This window comes from Xiphophorus hellerii, chromosome 1 (assembly GCF_003331165.1).
Source record: "Xiphophorus hellerii strain 12219 chromosome 1, Xiphophorus_hellerii-4.1, whole genome shotgun sequence".
In the NCBI taxonomy this organism is placed as follows: Eukaryota; Metazoa; Chordata; class Actinopteri; order Cyprinodontiformes; family Poeciliidae; genus Xiphophorus; species Xiphophorus hellerii.
The window spans coordinates 5,428,667-5,444,495 of record NC_045672.1 but is presented as its reverse complement, the minus strand read 5'-3'; the positions used below and the strand labels follow the sequence as shown (position 1 = coordinate 5,444,495).

At 42.4% G+C, this 15,829-nt stretch overlaps 1 protein-coding gene across 2 annotated transcripts; it reads right to left on the bottom strand.

Moving 5' to 3' along the window:
- Nucleotides 1-1,349: 1,349 nt before the first annotated feature.
- Nucleotides 1,350-11,038, bottom strand: kif3b (kinesin family member 3B). Of its 2 annotated transcripts, none has more exons than XM_032569480.1 (9): nt 10,897-11,038; nt 7,377-8,868; nt 7,172-7,273; nt 6,570-6,692; nt 6,223-6,341; nt 5,868-5,984; nt 5,340-5,445; nt 4,238-4,449; nt 1,350-4,149 (listed from the first exon to the last, which is right to left on the bottom strand). In XM_032569480.1, the coding sequence occupies exons 2-9, from the start codon at nt 8,769-8,771 to the stop codon at nt 4,044-4,046; spliced, it is 2,280 nt and encodes a 759-aa protein (XP_032425371.1). In that variant the 5' UTR covers nt 8,772-8,868; nt 10,897-11,038; the 3' UTR covers nt 1,350-4,043. The 2 variants fall into 2 exon arrangements, with proteins under 2 accessions (XP_032425371.1, XP_032425380.1); XM_032569489.1 differs by lacking the exon at nt 10,897-11,038 and adding an exon at nt 10,593-10,772.
- Nucleotides 11,039-15,829: the final 4,791 nt, after the last annotated feature.

Sequence of the window (15,829 nt, the reverse complement as noted above, 5' to 3'; positions counted from 1 at the left end):
GGGTCTCTGGACCCTTGACTGCTGAGAAATGATTGTTTCCTGGAGGCGTGGAAATGTCAACCAATCGCTAACGTGAACAACCATCCTCCAGGTTACAACAGAGTGATTGGTGCTTTCACAAGTCATCTCCAATAACACAAAAATAGTTGCAAGACTTGTCGCTGGTTAATCTTTTTTTTTTTTTTTTTTTTGGAGAGAAAAAAGTTTCTAGGAGGGTCTGAAACGTCCCTTACAGCAAAAAGCCATTAAGTTTTTACGCGCGAGGAAAGCACGTGGCCCACGTAGCCACGCCCATCAGACTCTAGGCACCGCCTACTTCAGTGGAGTTTTTCACTATTTGGGGGCGGGGTTATGCTTTCGCAAGGGGGTTTAGTTACACTTTAAGTGCAACATTATTCACTATCCTGTTCAGTGTTTACTACCTTTAAAACACATTTTCCTGATAATCTAGCAATCCGTAAGCTTATCAAAACCTTCTTAACATTCTGAACACCATGTTGTGAACCACTCGACATTTCAAACAGCATCTGACAGCTTTTACAAGTAAAGTAGTGACTACTTATAGAAAGTAGGGGTGTGCCAATAAATGGGTTGGACAATAAATCTGCACCGATTTCTTTAATTTTGGGACCTTGGCCGATTCTCACAGATCCATTCAATAAATTACAATATTATTAAGAATGTCATTTACATTAGAAACTTTATCACTAAGTGGTAATTCTTTGAAAAATTTGAGTCAAGTTACAGTATGGCTTTCAGCATTTAATTTCCCTTTAGGATCAATAAAGTATTTTTGACTTTGAACACATTTTATAGATTAAATACGCACAGATGAATGTTTGAAAGCCTTTATTTCGGTTAATTAGGATTTTCCACTTACAGCTAATGAGAACGCACTTCAAATTAGATTCAGACCAACAAAAAAAAAAATGAAAAGCAGAAATGTGGGCCTAATGAAAAGTATGTTTAATACCCGCTGAAAGGCTATTTTTAAGTTACTAGACAAACGAGACTCATCGGTAGATGCGCTCTAAATTATTACGACTGTACATGAGAACCAATCTTATCCACTGATATTATCAATCCCCACGAATGTCTTAAATCAGTCACTGTCCCCTTTTGCTCTGCCATGAGGGAGGGCTGACAGACACACCCACACACCAGGTAAATAAATAAATAATTAAAGACCAATATTGGTCAAAATTTGAATTGGCAGGTCAGGCTTATTAAAGATAAGATGATTAGCCAGAATTGTTGCACCACTAACAGAAACTCCTGCTGAAAAAGAGCAAAGTAGCATCTTCCTAGACAATACTTCTGCTGAAGAAGGACATAACAGGATGTTTTTCCACTAAATTTTCTTTAATAATGTAAAGATACTGAACAAGAAAAAAAAAATACATTTGGCTTGAAAATAATAACAGCACATAAAAGTTGGTCACACACGTGTAAAGTTTCTGATCCAGTGCTGCGGCTTGTTCAGTTAAACAAATAACTGAACAATAAATAAAGACAACAACACTGGGCTTGCCAGGTTCCTGCGATTGATAAATAATAGCAAAGCCAAATGTGTTACTCAAGCATGCTAAGATCATGCAACACGTCTACGGAGCTGCAATGTTAGTTACATCGATCGGTTCCGATCCAAACAGGATATGCATTTGGTAAATCGACGCAACAGCTGTAAGCAGTAAATACTCGGCTGTGACATGAATCCAGCATTTTTCTGCACTTACACACTTTAATCTCAACCGTGTGGGAAAACGCTCCGATCAAGCACACACACACACACACCGACACACACACACACACACACACACACAAAAAAAAGCCACGGTGAATAGAAAATACACATACTGCATGTAAGACGCTAAAAATAAATCTTTTAACCTTAAATTACAGAGCTCAAAAAAATAAAAGTATTTCACAGGGGAAAAAAAGCATATAAAAATTAAATCTACATCTGCATATAAAAAAAGGAAAAATTTCAATAAGTTATAAGTACTTTTTTCTTTTAATATGGTAACCTATATTTCTTTTCTCCTTTACATGTTCAAAAGTGACTAAAGATTGCCTAGCAACAAGTCTATAATGTTAAATATCTAAATGAATAGCAGGGATGGGTCAAACAGCAAGAAAGGTTCCAGCTACTGGGAGAAACCATCAGGAGGAAAACATCTATGTGAGGGGATGCAGTTTGCAAGTTGACCCAGGCTGGTTTAAACGTCACAGTGGGTTGGAGACCCCTCCACAGTAGCAGCAAGTAAACAGCGCACGCATCACAGTAACAAAGTAGCATAGAGGCAGAAAGATCGAGCATCCTGCAAGTTCAAGTGTTTCGACCGATTTTTGTGGCAAGTCTACATTAAGTCCAGCTGTGGTGGCAGGGGGAGTGAAGTTGCTGGGATCTCATTCAAGACAGATAGACCAGGTATAAAGAACTCACGGGGGGAATACCTGGTCATGGAAAGGTTAAAGTTCACCCCCTTTCAAGCTGTTTATATACATGGAAGCTCTGAAAATGTGAACCTGTCTCTGTTAGATGAGGGGGGGTGAGAGTTGTAACAATCATCAAACATGGCAGGGGAGACTGATAAGAACACCATGAACTCCTCATTACACCAACCACGACTCAAACAGGACAATGACCCCCAAAAACTACAGCAATAATGAAAAAAATAATAATAATTTTGCATTAGTTCAGACACAAACCCTTAGTTTACTTTGTTCCTTTCACTTCATACATGCCAGTCTACCTAGCAGTTAAACAAATAACTGAACAGGGTTGTAGCTATGGGGTTACAGGATTGTAGCTATGGGTTACAGGGTTGTAGCTATGGGGTTACAGGATTGTAGCTAGGGATTACAGTGTCATGACCAGAGGTTACAGGGTTGTAGCTATGGGTTACAGGGTTGTAGCTATGGGGTTACAGGGTTGTAGCTATGGGGTTACAGGATTGTAGCTATGGGTTACAGGGTTGTAGCTATGGGGTTACAGGATTGTAGCTAGGGATTACAGTGTCATGACCAGAGGTTACAGGGTTGTAGCTAGGGGTTACAGGGTTGTGACCAGGGGTTACAGGGTTGTTGCTATGGGTTACAGGGTTGTGACCAGGGGTGGTTACAGGATTGTAGCTATGAGTTACAGAGTTGTGACTAGCAACCAAAGTGGATCAGGAGAACACTTTTAGTGTGAAAGGCGTAAATAATGAGTGCAGATCCTGCAACAAAAGGGGTTCATGAGCATCAAAGTCCAGACCTTAATGTGATTTACCTGAAGGTATAATCTTGAAAGACCTATTGGTCTATTTACTTCATTTTAAGAGCTTTTTGGAACTAATTTCCTAATCATGTTCTGTGACACGAGACTTTCCATTTGAAAAAGGGTGAACTTTTATTAACCATGACCGTGTTGCTCTTCGTCTACCAAGCAACCCAAAGAAAAGGCTGGATTCTAAACACCTCCATCCAAACAGTGCATGATGTAGTAAATGAATGAATAAATGAAGGAGACGACATGCCTGCAGGATTTAAATGAGGACGTTGAGGATTGCAGGTTTAAGGCACCTTGGAACCCTGATGTGTTTTTAGTGGTGGGTTACCCACCCGCTGGGATGCTTCTATCCTTTCCTGCCTCCTTCTGCCGGGCCCCAGGAAGAACAACATTTATTGATTACAGCAACGGTCGTGTCTTCTACTCTCTGACCGTCAGATACAATCAAACAAATAAAAATCAAACGCATGAAATTTACCACGATGTGACAAATTAATGTAAAGACGTGAACTGGACCCTGCAGGCAATCTTCATATTAAGAACTTAGTGATGTTTAAGACAAAGAGTCAGGTGGCAGAGGCAGTCTCAGTGGAGTGTGATTTGGGGCTTCATGCATGGCAGCTGTTAGCAGTGATGTGGTGACAGCTGAAACTAGAGCAGCAGTAGTCTTAAAGGTTCCTTTGGCTCCTGACCAAACAAACCCAATCCTCTAAGAGTCTTAAAGTGGGAAGGTGCACAAAGAGGTTGGTGACGGCAATGGAAGAAGGCGTCACTTGGGCACCAGGCCGCGGGATTGTGGGTAGAGAGGGGATGCTAGACTGCAAGGGCTGAACGGAGAGGTCGGCGTGCTCGACTTCTTGCTTGTTCTGGGTCGACTGAAAGACAGGAAGCAGTGGAAGAAGACTGCTAGATGACAAATAACTCTCCTTCCAAACAGCTGAAAGTGGCAGAGGGCTTTCTTACCCAGACTTTGGTTTCTTAAGGCTGCTGCTGGCACTGGCAGGCAGGGTCGGTCCCGAGCTGCTGTGGAAGCCTGAAGCATCTACTTGGATCTCATCCTCGTCTCTAAGAGCGTCCTCTAGGGCTGCTGCCACCTTTGGAGCGATGACTGGCTCTTGGTACTCCTTAGTGGTCCGAGAAGGCAGGTCCATGTCCAGCAGCAGGATGTTTTCAGCCTGACAGAACCCATAACACACACACACATACGTCGTTTTATCTTCACAAAGAGATTACACCGACTTCCATTTGTTTCTATAGCCTAACCCTGAGCCCAAATCAAACCAATACTAGTCTGTTCCTAACCCTAACCACAACCATACCTTTAACCCTAACTGGTAGAGTGCAGTAGACCTGAAAAAAGTGAGGACCTTGTTGGTGAAATAATAAAAGTGGTCCTCTATATGCAGCATATACAACTACACACACACATTTGTATTTGTACTCATAAAAGGACTTTGTATCGACTTCCATTCATTTAGTAACTGCATCCATGTCTAACCCTGACATTTTTCAATCCATTCCAGATTGACCCCGGTTATCAAACTGGGATCAAGTTCAGTTTATCATTCAAATTGGATAAAAAAGTGTTTTTACTTAAGGAAACGCAGAAGATTGAATCAAGTTACTGACTTAGCAGCAGTCTCCAATACTGAGCATGCATGTAGCGACAGTGGAGAGGAAAAACACCCCCTTTAACAGGAAGAAACCTCCAGCTGAACTTTATACTACTGTCAGCAGGGAGATGAGAGGCACCAGGTTCAACGATGCAGATCAACTGAAGGCCTCTGTTAAAGCAACTTGGGCTTCAGCAGCGCCACAGACTGATCTCCTCCATGCTAACATGCACTGATGCAGTAGTTCATGGCAGAGATGTGGACTTGTGTCATCTGACTTAGAGTGGAGTCAGACTAGCATAGAAATGGAATAACTTTGGACTCGACGTGATGAAACCATCAAAGACCTGACCGGGGCTTTCACGCCAACGACTCCACTTCTGTTTGAAAAGACGATCATTATTGTCCTCCACTCTGATGTTTGTGCCGAAACAAAGAGAAAAGCAGCTCACTTTGTATCTCATGTCAGGCTTCGTCCTCATGGCGATGTGAGCATGGTGACTGAGGGGCCTCCTGTAGCCCACGGCAGACGGGGGCCGGGACATCATCTGATGGTCGCTGGAGCGGGAGGATGGAGGACACAACAGGTCACACTGCAGCACTGCTCCACTTTTACGTGGTCAGTTAAAACCAGATACAGATCATGCATGACAGGGGATAAACTTTCTTTCTAAATGGACGCATTTTAAGGCAGCACATAAAATACATAACTTACTTGAGAGATCAGCTAAGATATCGAGATGAGAATTATGGAACTCTACAAGTCTGCTTCATCCTTGGGAACCATCCCCAGATACCTAAAGTTGCCACAGTCATCTGTTCAAACTAATTGAATTGCTCACATTTGCACCGGAAAAGCAGCTCATTGCTTTAGACGTGTAAATAAGAAATGTGTAAATTAAAGGTGTTTTTAGTTAAGTTGAGACTTCCCCTAAGTTTATGAAGGATTGAACCAAACTCCAGAGTATTTTTGAGCTTACTCCTCAATGCGAGTGATGGCCTTCATCTTCCAGCACTCTTCCTCATCGTCGAAGAAAGCCCTGTTGAGGATTTTGTTCTTGTCCTCCAGAGGAATGAAGTTTTCAATGATCAGATGTCTGAAAGATAAACATTCAGACTTCTTGTAGAAAAACAGAATGAGGTTGAACTATATATTAAAAGAAAAACAAACAAAAAACCCCAAAACATTTTTAACCACATTTTAATTTTTAGAAATAATTACAGTTGTGTCTTATGAAATCATTCACGGCAAAAAATAAAGCTCCTTTATAGAACACCTTAAAAGCCTAAAGTTAAACTGTAGACGTGCACCGGGGGTGGAAATGTGTCCCATACTTGAGTTTGAGTTCTCTGGTAAGCTCGTTCTGGGTCTGTTCGTGTTCCTGCCGCTCCTTGATGTGCTCCTCCTGGATGTCCTGAATTTCTGCCTTCACCGCCTGCAGCTTGGAAAACAGCTGCAGGACACAAGATCAAGAGAAAAAAGGTAAGTTTGACCAAAAAGCACAAACAAATCTCAGCACTGAATTTAACAGCCAGGAGTGTATTCTGCACATGACTTCTGACTTCTTTCTTGGAAGAAAGAAAGAAGTCTTGCTGATTTATGTTATGCTGATTTGTTTTAACACTACATAGCAAGTTTGGTCTGTCCAAGAATAAAAAAAATAAAAAAAATCAGCCATCACCTTTTTCAGCTTCTTGGTCTTGATGTCGACCTCCTGCTGCAGAGAGCTGTAGGTCTCCTTCAGCTCCAGAGTCTCTTCATCACGACTCTCCATCTGCTGCTGCATCTCTCTCTCTCTCCGTTTCTGGAAGCAAACATTTAAAGCTACGGCTTCCTGAAATGGCTCTAACCAGGCCTCTGAAGACAATCAGATCTGGTCAAGGCAGATCTACCACAACATGCATCAAGTCCAGAGGACTCCAAAACACTTCACACTCTGTCTCTAAGTTGCTCTGTTTTAATCTTTATTTTCTTGATTTTTCCCCCTTAGTGTTTTAGCCTTAGTGTTCTGTTCCTGAGACAGATGCTTCAATTTGAATTTTACTTACCAGCTCCTACAGATGAATAACAAACTGTGTGAGCACGTTTTTATTTTGTTTCTTTCTAATTCTTTCTCATTATGGTTTTCAAATTTCTTAGGATAGAAAAGCAGCCGCCATAAATCATGGAATAATTTAAAACATGTAGAAACACTGTTGGTTTGAAATGTGCCGGAGTGTTCCTCCGTCATTCCTGTAAAAACTCCCATTTAGTCAGCAGACTTTGTTTGGACTCTGAGTTCACCTGTTCAGCAATCTCCTGCCTCCTCAGCTCCAGCATCCTCTGCTGCTCATTGGTGTGATCAACAATATTTTTCCCACCTACAAGAAGCTTGCTCTCCATCGCCTGAGTGATGCACAAAGTTTAAAAGAATCAAGTCAGACTGGAAAATACAAAGTGGCGATGAGAACAAAAACCTCTAGATAGAAGGTTTTTTGTTTCTGCTTACCTTAACTTTAGCTGCAAGCATTTCACCGACTTCTCTTTCTTTCTTCAAGTCTTCCATTTTCCTCTCCTTTTCCCTGAGCAGCCGATCCTTCTCCTCGGCCACCAGACTGTGGTCCTCCAGGACGGCCTTCTTCTCCCGCTCCAGCTTCTCCTGCTGCTCCCTCCAGTAGTCGCCGCCTCCTTCTCCTTCGTCGTCGTCCTCCGTCTCTCCGTCCTCCAGGTCTTCTCCGTCGCTTCCTTCCCCTCCCCTCCTCCTCTGCCTCCTCTTTTTCTTCTTCCCCACGCGTTTCTCCAGCTGCTCCTTCAGCCGGGCGATCTCCTCCTGGAACTCCCTGAGCAGGGCGTCTTTGGGGTCCTCGTTGACGTGCGGCTTATTCTTGATGTTCTTGGCCCGGTTGGCGTAGCGCAGCGTGGTCAGGGTCTCTTCGACGTTGTAGGACGCCGGGCCGATGTTGGCGACCATCACAGTGCGGGCGTTTCCCCCCAGGGAGTCCTGCAGCAGGCGAGTGAGTTTGGAATCTCGGTAGGGGATGTGGCTGCTCCTGCCGTCCACCAGAGCCGATATGACGTTTCCCAGGGCGGAAAGCGAAAGGTTTATCTTAGTGGCTTCTTTCAGTCTCTCGCCTTGAGCGCCGGTCTTTGTCTGCCTTTCGCTTCCAGCCAAATCCACCAGGTTCAGCTTACCCACCCTGATGTGGTTCTCTCCATCCACGCCCAACTCGCTGCACTCCACTGTGATGACAAAGATCGCATGAGAGCGCGAGCTGTGCTCGTTCATGTTCGTGGAACCAACCGAACGGTTCTGGTTGCCCACGTTCATCACGTGTTCGATCTCCCGCGCGCTCTTGGTGACAAACGACGAAAGGTCCTTCACGTACACACCCGTGTCGGGCCGCTCCCGGAGCTCCAGGCGGTGGGATTGGTCTTTGGAGAGCAGGTCCCGGATCTCCTCTTGGTAAATTTCCAGATATGACGCTCTCACGAGGTACTGCTGGTTCTGGGAGCGTGAAATGTGCGTGAATATGTGCTCAAAGGAGTTGGGGATCACCCCTCTCCTCTCCGGATCATTTCTCACTCCCTCCATTGTGTACGTCTTTCCCGTCCCCGTTTGGCCGTAAGCAAAAATGGTCCCATTGAAGCCAAGGAGAACAGAATCGACCAGAGGCCGGAAGGTTTCGTCATACAGATCTATTTGTTTCGAGTTACAGTCGTAAACTGAATCAAAAGTAAAGACTTTGGGGAGTTCACTGGCTTCCCGCGGGTTCCTGACCATAATCTGGCCCAGTTTGACATCAACGGAAACCATTTGTTCAAATTTAGAGGCCTTCTCTTTGTCATTCATGGGACGACAGCGGACCACCACCTTGACGGACTCGGAGCTCTTGGTCTTGGACATGTTGGGAAGCTCTGCCCGTCCTCACCTCTTGGCACCTCGTGTCCTCTTCGCAGCTTCAGAAAGGCTTCACTGGAAAAGACGGCGGCATCTAAAGAAGCTGGGGCAGAAACAGGGAGTCACTCATCTCAGCAACACTCTCCGTTTTCGTAAGGATTTCTTAGAACTTTGGTTGTTTTCTCCTCATTGTCAGTATAGCACAGTGCCTGACCATTTTTAGAGGAAGCATGTGCTGTTTTTACTAATATTTAAGAAGTCAATGTGTGTAAGCCTCTCTCCTGGCCTTAAACAAAGGGCTACAAAAGTCATTTTGTAGGCTGCAGCTATCCTGAATTAGAGTTCTTAGCCACACATAGAGAAGATATAGAACATCATCATTTCAGAATTTGGTGCATGAATAAATGTCTGTGATACCCACAAAAAAGTTCCAAGCCCCTAAGCACCACAAAAATAACAAAGGTTGACCTCACTTTTGGCAAAAAAAAAAAAAGTCCATCTTAATGATTCCCAAGATAAAATATTCTGACGACTAACGAGTCCCAGGTAGAACTTCTTTTAAAAGCCATAATATTTGGCGCACCAATAAATCGGCACAATTTCCTTCATTTTGTGAGATCGGTGATTGACTGATGGTTTTATGTGAAGCCGATTTTTTTTCCACTGATCTTATCTGCCTCTGAAAAGATCTAAAATTAACAACTTTGACTGACAGACCCGACCACTGGGTCATGTCTGCACATTCGCAGTTAGCAACAACACCGTTGCCAATTCACCAAGATCTCGGCCAAAATTGGAATCGGCAGGTCAGGTGTTTTAAAGATTGGTGCTCAATGACCCAATCGGTGCACCGCTACTTGGATTAAAACTAATTCAGCACGTCATAAGAGAAGATCATGCCTACAATTAAACATAGTGGTAGTAGTTGGAGAGCCTGGGGCTGCTTTGCTGGTTCAGGACTATAAATTATGGGACCAGAAATTCTGCTCTGTACCAGTAATAGCTGAAGCAGAATGTACATACCCAGTAAGATAAAGCACACTTGAGTTATGCATTAGGACATTGATGATCACAGATCAAGACATTGATCCATTTCTTGATCCATTGTCTTGATTCAACCATGTGGCTGAATCAAGGAAATTGTGCAAGAAAGAGAGGCCCAAAATTTACAGGCGGTTAATTCCTTTGTATTCTGCTGGATTCCAAACGATTACCTATTTCAAGGATCACGCTGCGTGTCACTGTTTTACATGTCACAGAACTTGAGGAAACAAAACGAAATGGAATCAAAGGTTTGGACCTGAATGAAAAATGGAAATCAGTATCAGGAGAGGCCTGATCAGTGCATTTCTATGATCAATTGTCTGACAGGCTGCTTGTAACAATGTAGATAAGCACATTGTATTGTATACAACTGTATTGTGTGGACACGACTCGGTTCATCCCTCGAGTTTCACATCCTATGCATGCCTGAATGATTCATAGGGAAAAACTGAGTTACTTAATAACGAAAGAAACATTCCTCTGAAAATGTCAGCTACTGATGTCAGAGGCTGATATGAAAGACCTTCAAAATGCCAGGGAATAAACCGATAAAGACAAACAAAATATTTTAGCATTTTCCAATAAACATGTTAAGAATGGATAACAAGGCTACGTCTAAGAAGAGTTTTGCAAACTGATTAGTAAAACCACAGCATCCACTAGAATAACAAGGTTTGAACTAAGCTATTCATACATTTACTGCCTAGGTAGTAAGTAATACTAGCGGTTAATGCCGTACGAAGCCACAACCCTAAATTAGCTAACTGAATTAAGTGAACTAACCGAAGCAGCGATGAATGACAGCCACTGAGAGCAGTTTGTTAGTCAGCCTCTTCTCACAAAACAGTTATTACACGTAAAATTAACGTCAGAAACAAGCGGTCGGTGTAGCAGCTCAGCTAACGCTAGCTTAGGTGAGATACAACCCGGGGAGAGGGAGCGCAACACCGGCCTAGCAACGCCAAACACACCGAGGGTAACCCCGGCTACCAGGATGATAGCCTTGTCCGGCTAACACTCTGAAAGACGGACAGCTGGGATCAAAAACGAACATGAAACCCACGGACTGTCGGGGTTTGGAACTTACCGGTGAGTAGTGTTGTTCAGTCCAGAAGTTACATTGGAATCAAGTGAGACCTGCAAGAGAAAATTCCCTCTGAAGCCTGGATAAATCAACCGCAAATGGCTGCGCGTCTATTCGGGTGTTTACGGTAAGTAGAGCTGCGCGCGTCTTCGCTACAAAAGGGGCGTCAACATCCGGTGCTTTTTTTTTTTTTTGACACACACCTGGATCATCAGGTAAGGTCCAACAAACAGTTTGACCATTTCTATCGGAAGAAACTATGGCTCCTACAGCGGCAATTATGTAATATAATTGTCCAATATAAAAAGGAAATTCGCTTAGCATCTTGCATCTTGACTAACAGAAGCCAACCTTTTTTTTTATAAATTTACATGGAGAACATACTTTCATGTTTTAAAAACATCTGCAATTTTCACCATTAATTTAATCCATATTTTATAGAAATCAAACAAGAAATTGTGGCGCATAACAATCTCTGATAGACTCCTTAACCTGCATCTAAATGGAGTATATCAGTGTTTGTCAACATGTTGGTGTGAACCCACATCCTGCTGGCAATGTCAACATGCTAGTCACTCTACATGCTAGCTATAGCCCTCATGCTAACATTAGGCTTGTACTTAAAATAAGCCTTTTAGCTAGTGATGGTGAGATGAAGCCTCATGAGGCATTGAACCACTTGAGCCAACTGGTTCGAGAAAGGGTTCATTTCTTGAGGCTTCATGTGCACACGAAACCACCTACTGGCCAGGTGTATAATCACAGCCAGCTGTATCTTAACACGTGTGATGCATTGAATTTTTGTCTATTATGGCTCTTGGGAATGACTTCACAAAAGGTGTAGGACGAAATCATTTGTCTACATAAATTATGTATACACATCTGTGTATAATAAAATATTGTTTGAATGTATTCTCTGTGTGTAATTATTCCCAAAATAGTAGTGTCATGTGATATGGCATGTTGTGTAATAATGTTTTTCTGTGACTCTAGAAAAATGGCCTGGGCTTAATCAGGCAGAGGACAGTGAAAGTGCTTGTGGAACTAGGGAGGGGTAGTGAATAGGCTAATGCTTGTGTAACTTGGATGATTTCAGGCATTTTTATTAAGAAACAACAATTTCTCCACAGTTTTTGGTTTCAAACGATTTCTCTTTTTTGACACTACATGGATGAGGTGTTATTATTGTACCCCAACTCCTTGGAGCACAATAAACACCTCAGCTTTACAGAAAATAAGAAACAGTGAAAAATACAGTTCCTCATAAGCAAACCTAATGCATCTGCAAATGTTCAGTTCACCTTACCTTGTTAGGGCTTATCAAATCGAAATGTTCCCACATAGGGGAAATCCTCCTCTTTCTCGCCGGCTCCATCCTACTCCTATCCTGTCCTCGCGCTCCTAAATCTCCTATCTATCTATCTATCTATCTATCTATCTATCTATCTATCTATCTATCTATCTATCTATCTATCTATCTATCTATCTATCTATCTATCTATCTATCTATCTATCTATCTATCTATCTATCTATCTATCTATCTATCTATCTCTCCTAAACTCTCCAAACACCAAACTAACTGTCTCAAACTAAATAACCATTATCCAAACTCTGCTATCCAAACTATCAAAACTCTATCCACTCTCTCAACTGACTGCAACTCGCCTACAACAACCCACATTTTGAATGGAGCCTGTGGGGTTTCTAAAGCTGTCAAACCCCGCGCCAACATCTGAGCCACTTCCCGAAGCAGTCACGTGGTACAGCCGGGCAGCGAGGCTTCGGACGTCATCGTTTTCGGCTCCTCCCCTAAATGAAGCAAGCCTCGACACGCGCTTTACGGAAACGTCCCCTCCATTACTCGACACACGCCTCGAAGCCTCGGCACATCACGTAACATCACTACTTTTAGCTCATTTTTCATTTATTAGCTGTGTTTATCATACTGAATGGAGAAAGTTGGTCAACATGCTCCTGACAGCATTAAAGCTAACCATAGCATTTTGGCAAGTTTTACCTTATACATTGCTTGCTGAATGGAGTTGGTCCACATTACTCAATATAGTAATTATACTCCACATGCTCTTGACTACTTTTTATTTCACTTTAGCATTGCCGCTGATTTTCAGAACAAAGCTGGGTTCCAACTGGCAGGCAGGCTGTGGCAAGTTAATTGCTTCAGAAATGTTCTAATTTCTACTGCTACTGATTTTTAAAATGACATTTATGCAGTTGGCTTCATATAGTGAATAGACTTCACCTTGATGATGGTATATTTTGATGTTCTATGCTTACCGTGGACAAAACGGATCTGTATTTATCAATAACTGGCATGGCTTAAATTTTGCATTTGTCTGGTCGTTTGTTGCTGGTTTTTAGAGGTCAGAAGATAATCGACCTCGTAGATGGCCTCTAAAGCGAAGGCCTCGACCTCCAACAAGGCCGTGAGCGCTCGTCATCATGAGGCTACACTCAACCAGCTGTCTGGCCTAGTCAAAGCCATGGATAAGATGAGAAAATTGGTCAGGATTAATGCATGCATCTGGTGCCGGGATGAAATCAACTTTGTACATGGTTATTTGTCTTCTTCCTGCAGGGCGTGCTGTTACTCTGGTGGCTCAAGGGAGGCACTTTCCTGTCCACCGACTAGTTTTAGTGGCTGGTAGTGAATTATCTCGCCTTATGTTCACGGGTAAGCGCTGGACATGCGGACTATAGGATGTTTGCAACCTTATGCTTCAAAGATGCACAAGATTGCCCAAAGTTTTCATACATATGAACTTGACTAGCTTCCTGTCTAGAGCTGAACCTAACAATTTATTTTATTAGATTTTGTTTTTTCAGCTCTAGTGGCTTTTATTCGTAGAGATACATCTGTGAGAGGCGGAAGACATGAGGCAGAAATGAATGGGTTCGAACTATAAGGACTGGAGTCGCCGTCCATCAGTTGTGCGCCTTACCCCTACATCACCGCCACGCTTGTCCTATTCTGATGAATCGAATCAAAAAGTGAAGCCAAAGTGAAACGAGAATCTAAAGGCGGCGCAGAAAAACACGTCACGACATGTTAGCTGTGGATTAAACAGTTGTATAATGGCTGAAAAAAGGGCACAGATATGGGATGTGCGGGAGTTTCTACTGTATCAAATCGAGAAGAATAATAGAAAGCTGGCCACTCTGAGGTGTTAAAAAGATTTTTTAAAAAAGAGCTTCCAGTCCAGGCAGGGGCACAGCTGACTCTTAGAATATCACTTACTGTATTCCTCAGTAATACTATAATACTATTGCTTACAGTATTCCTCATTACTGTAGAATACTCAGTAGTGAGGAAGTTTCAGACTTATTGCATCCACTTAGGGCATCATTTTATGTTGTGCCATGCTGGAACTCACAGACTGGAAATGGTCGAAGTAATTGATTTGAGGAGTGACCCTAGGTTTCTGGCAACAGGGTGCATGTCTGTTTTTCTGTCGCGTTTACCTGTCTGCCATCATTCCAGGGAACGGGATGGAGTCTGCGTCTCCTGCGGTGAATCGACAGGAAGTGGACCCTGAAATAGTCGAGCTGCTGATCAACTACATTTACACAGCAAAGCAAATACAAACCAGGCAGACTTATCATTGTGTCACACTTTACTTACTTACTTATACTTATCTACCAACCCTGAATAGTAGCATCTAGTTTATTTACTTTGGATCAACATTATTAGCTTTTTATTTTTGTGCTCTTTCCTTTGGTTTGTTATTTTGTTTGCATTTCCTGTTTATTCCTGTAAAGCACTCTGTATTGCCTTGTTGCTGAAAATGTGCTATATAAATAAAATGACCTTTTGCCTTTAAATTCTATGAATGAGTTTTAAATTTCTCTCTCGATTCAGAATCGAGCTAAACAACAGAAACGTCCAGTCGGTACTGCACGCAGCCAGTCAGCCAGTCAGCATCTGATTGAGCCCATGAAAGTGATGGGCAGGAAGTTTCTGCGAGAAAGGATTGACATTGCAAACTGCTTCGGTAAGAACACGGCACGCGAATACAGGCCTGCTGCTCTGAGAGGGGGTCAATTAGAGGTGTGTTCCTGCAGGCGCCTGGGCCTTTAGCACACTCTTTCAATTGCGAGGGACTGAAGGCGAAAGCTGAAGTGGTTCTCCTCAGGCAAAGTTGCATAATGAGGACTTATCTCTATGACATACCGTCCACATTCAAAGGTTCGTCAGCTTCCCCCATATTAAAGAGTGATAAGTGAGCTATATAATATTAGTAGAATTATTGTTCAAATTTCTGATTCTGAATGAGATTAACTACAGATAAGTTTCACCATTTAATTTTTATTTGTTTTGGCCTTTATTTCAAGAGGAAAAGTACATTGCAATGGATATTTGCTTTTAAAGTGATTAAGTCTTGATAACTGATTTGGTCAATGGTTGTAGCTTCAACATGCTGGTGATAAGCTAGTATGTTTTTGTTAGGACTGTGGGGTAATGCTGGGCTGTTTGACCTTTTTCTTTTTAAACCTTTAATATCTTAGCATGCACAAATATTTGACCTTTTTTGTTTTTGAAGAATACGGGAATGGGGCTTTCTTCATGCAGGTTTTAACTGTCGGCTTAGCTTTGGCTCGCTTCCATTATTTTAACACTGCCTATGTACGCAAATGGATGTAGAACTGATTTTTCTAGTGCTGACGCTACATAACAGACATGATGGCCATTAACTTTCAGCAACTAAAACCTTATGTCAGCTGATGGAATCTACTTATTAAATAAAATATGACGGTCTCTTTGAAAAACATGCAACTTGGAGAATGTTTTTTCTTTAGATACACAAGTCGGGGAAAATTGAGACACTTGTTAGAAACGTTGGCAAAATCTTCTTGCTTTCGTCTCAGGAAATCAGCTGATGAAACTGAACTTTGAGCTTTAAATGAATGTGAAAAACA

Excerpts from the sequence above, each read along its gene's own strand:
- kif3b (XM_032569480.1), bottom strand. The coding sequence starts at position 8,771 with ATGTCCAAGACCAAGAGCTCCGAGTCCGTCAAGGTGGTGGTCCGCTGT. Across the intron at positions 5,985-6,222 it reads ACCAGAGAACTCAAACTCAA|ACATCTGATCATTGAAAACT; the intron begins GTATGGGACACA and ends TTTATCTTTCAG. Across the intron at positions 5,446-5,867 it reads GCCATCACTCGCATTGAGGA|CGACCATCAGATGATGTCCC; the intron begins GTAAGCTCAAAA and ends CTCCCGCTCCAG.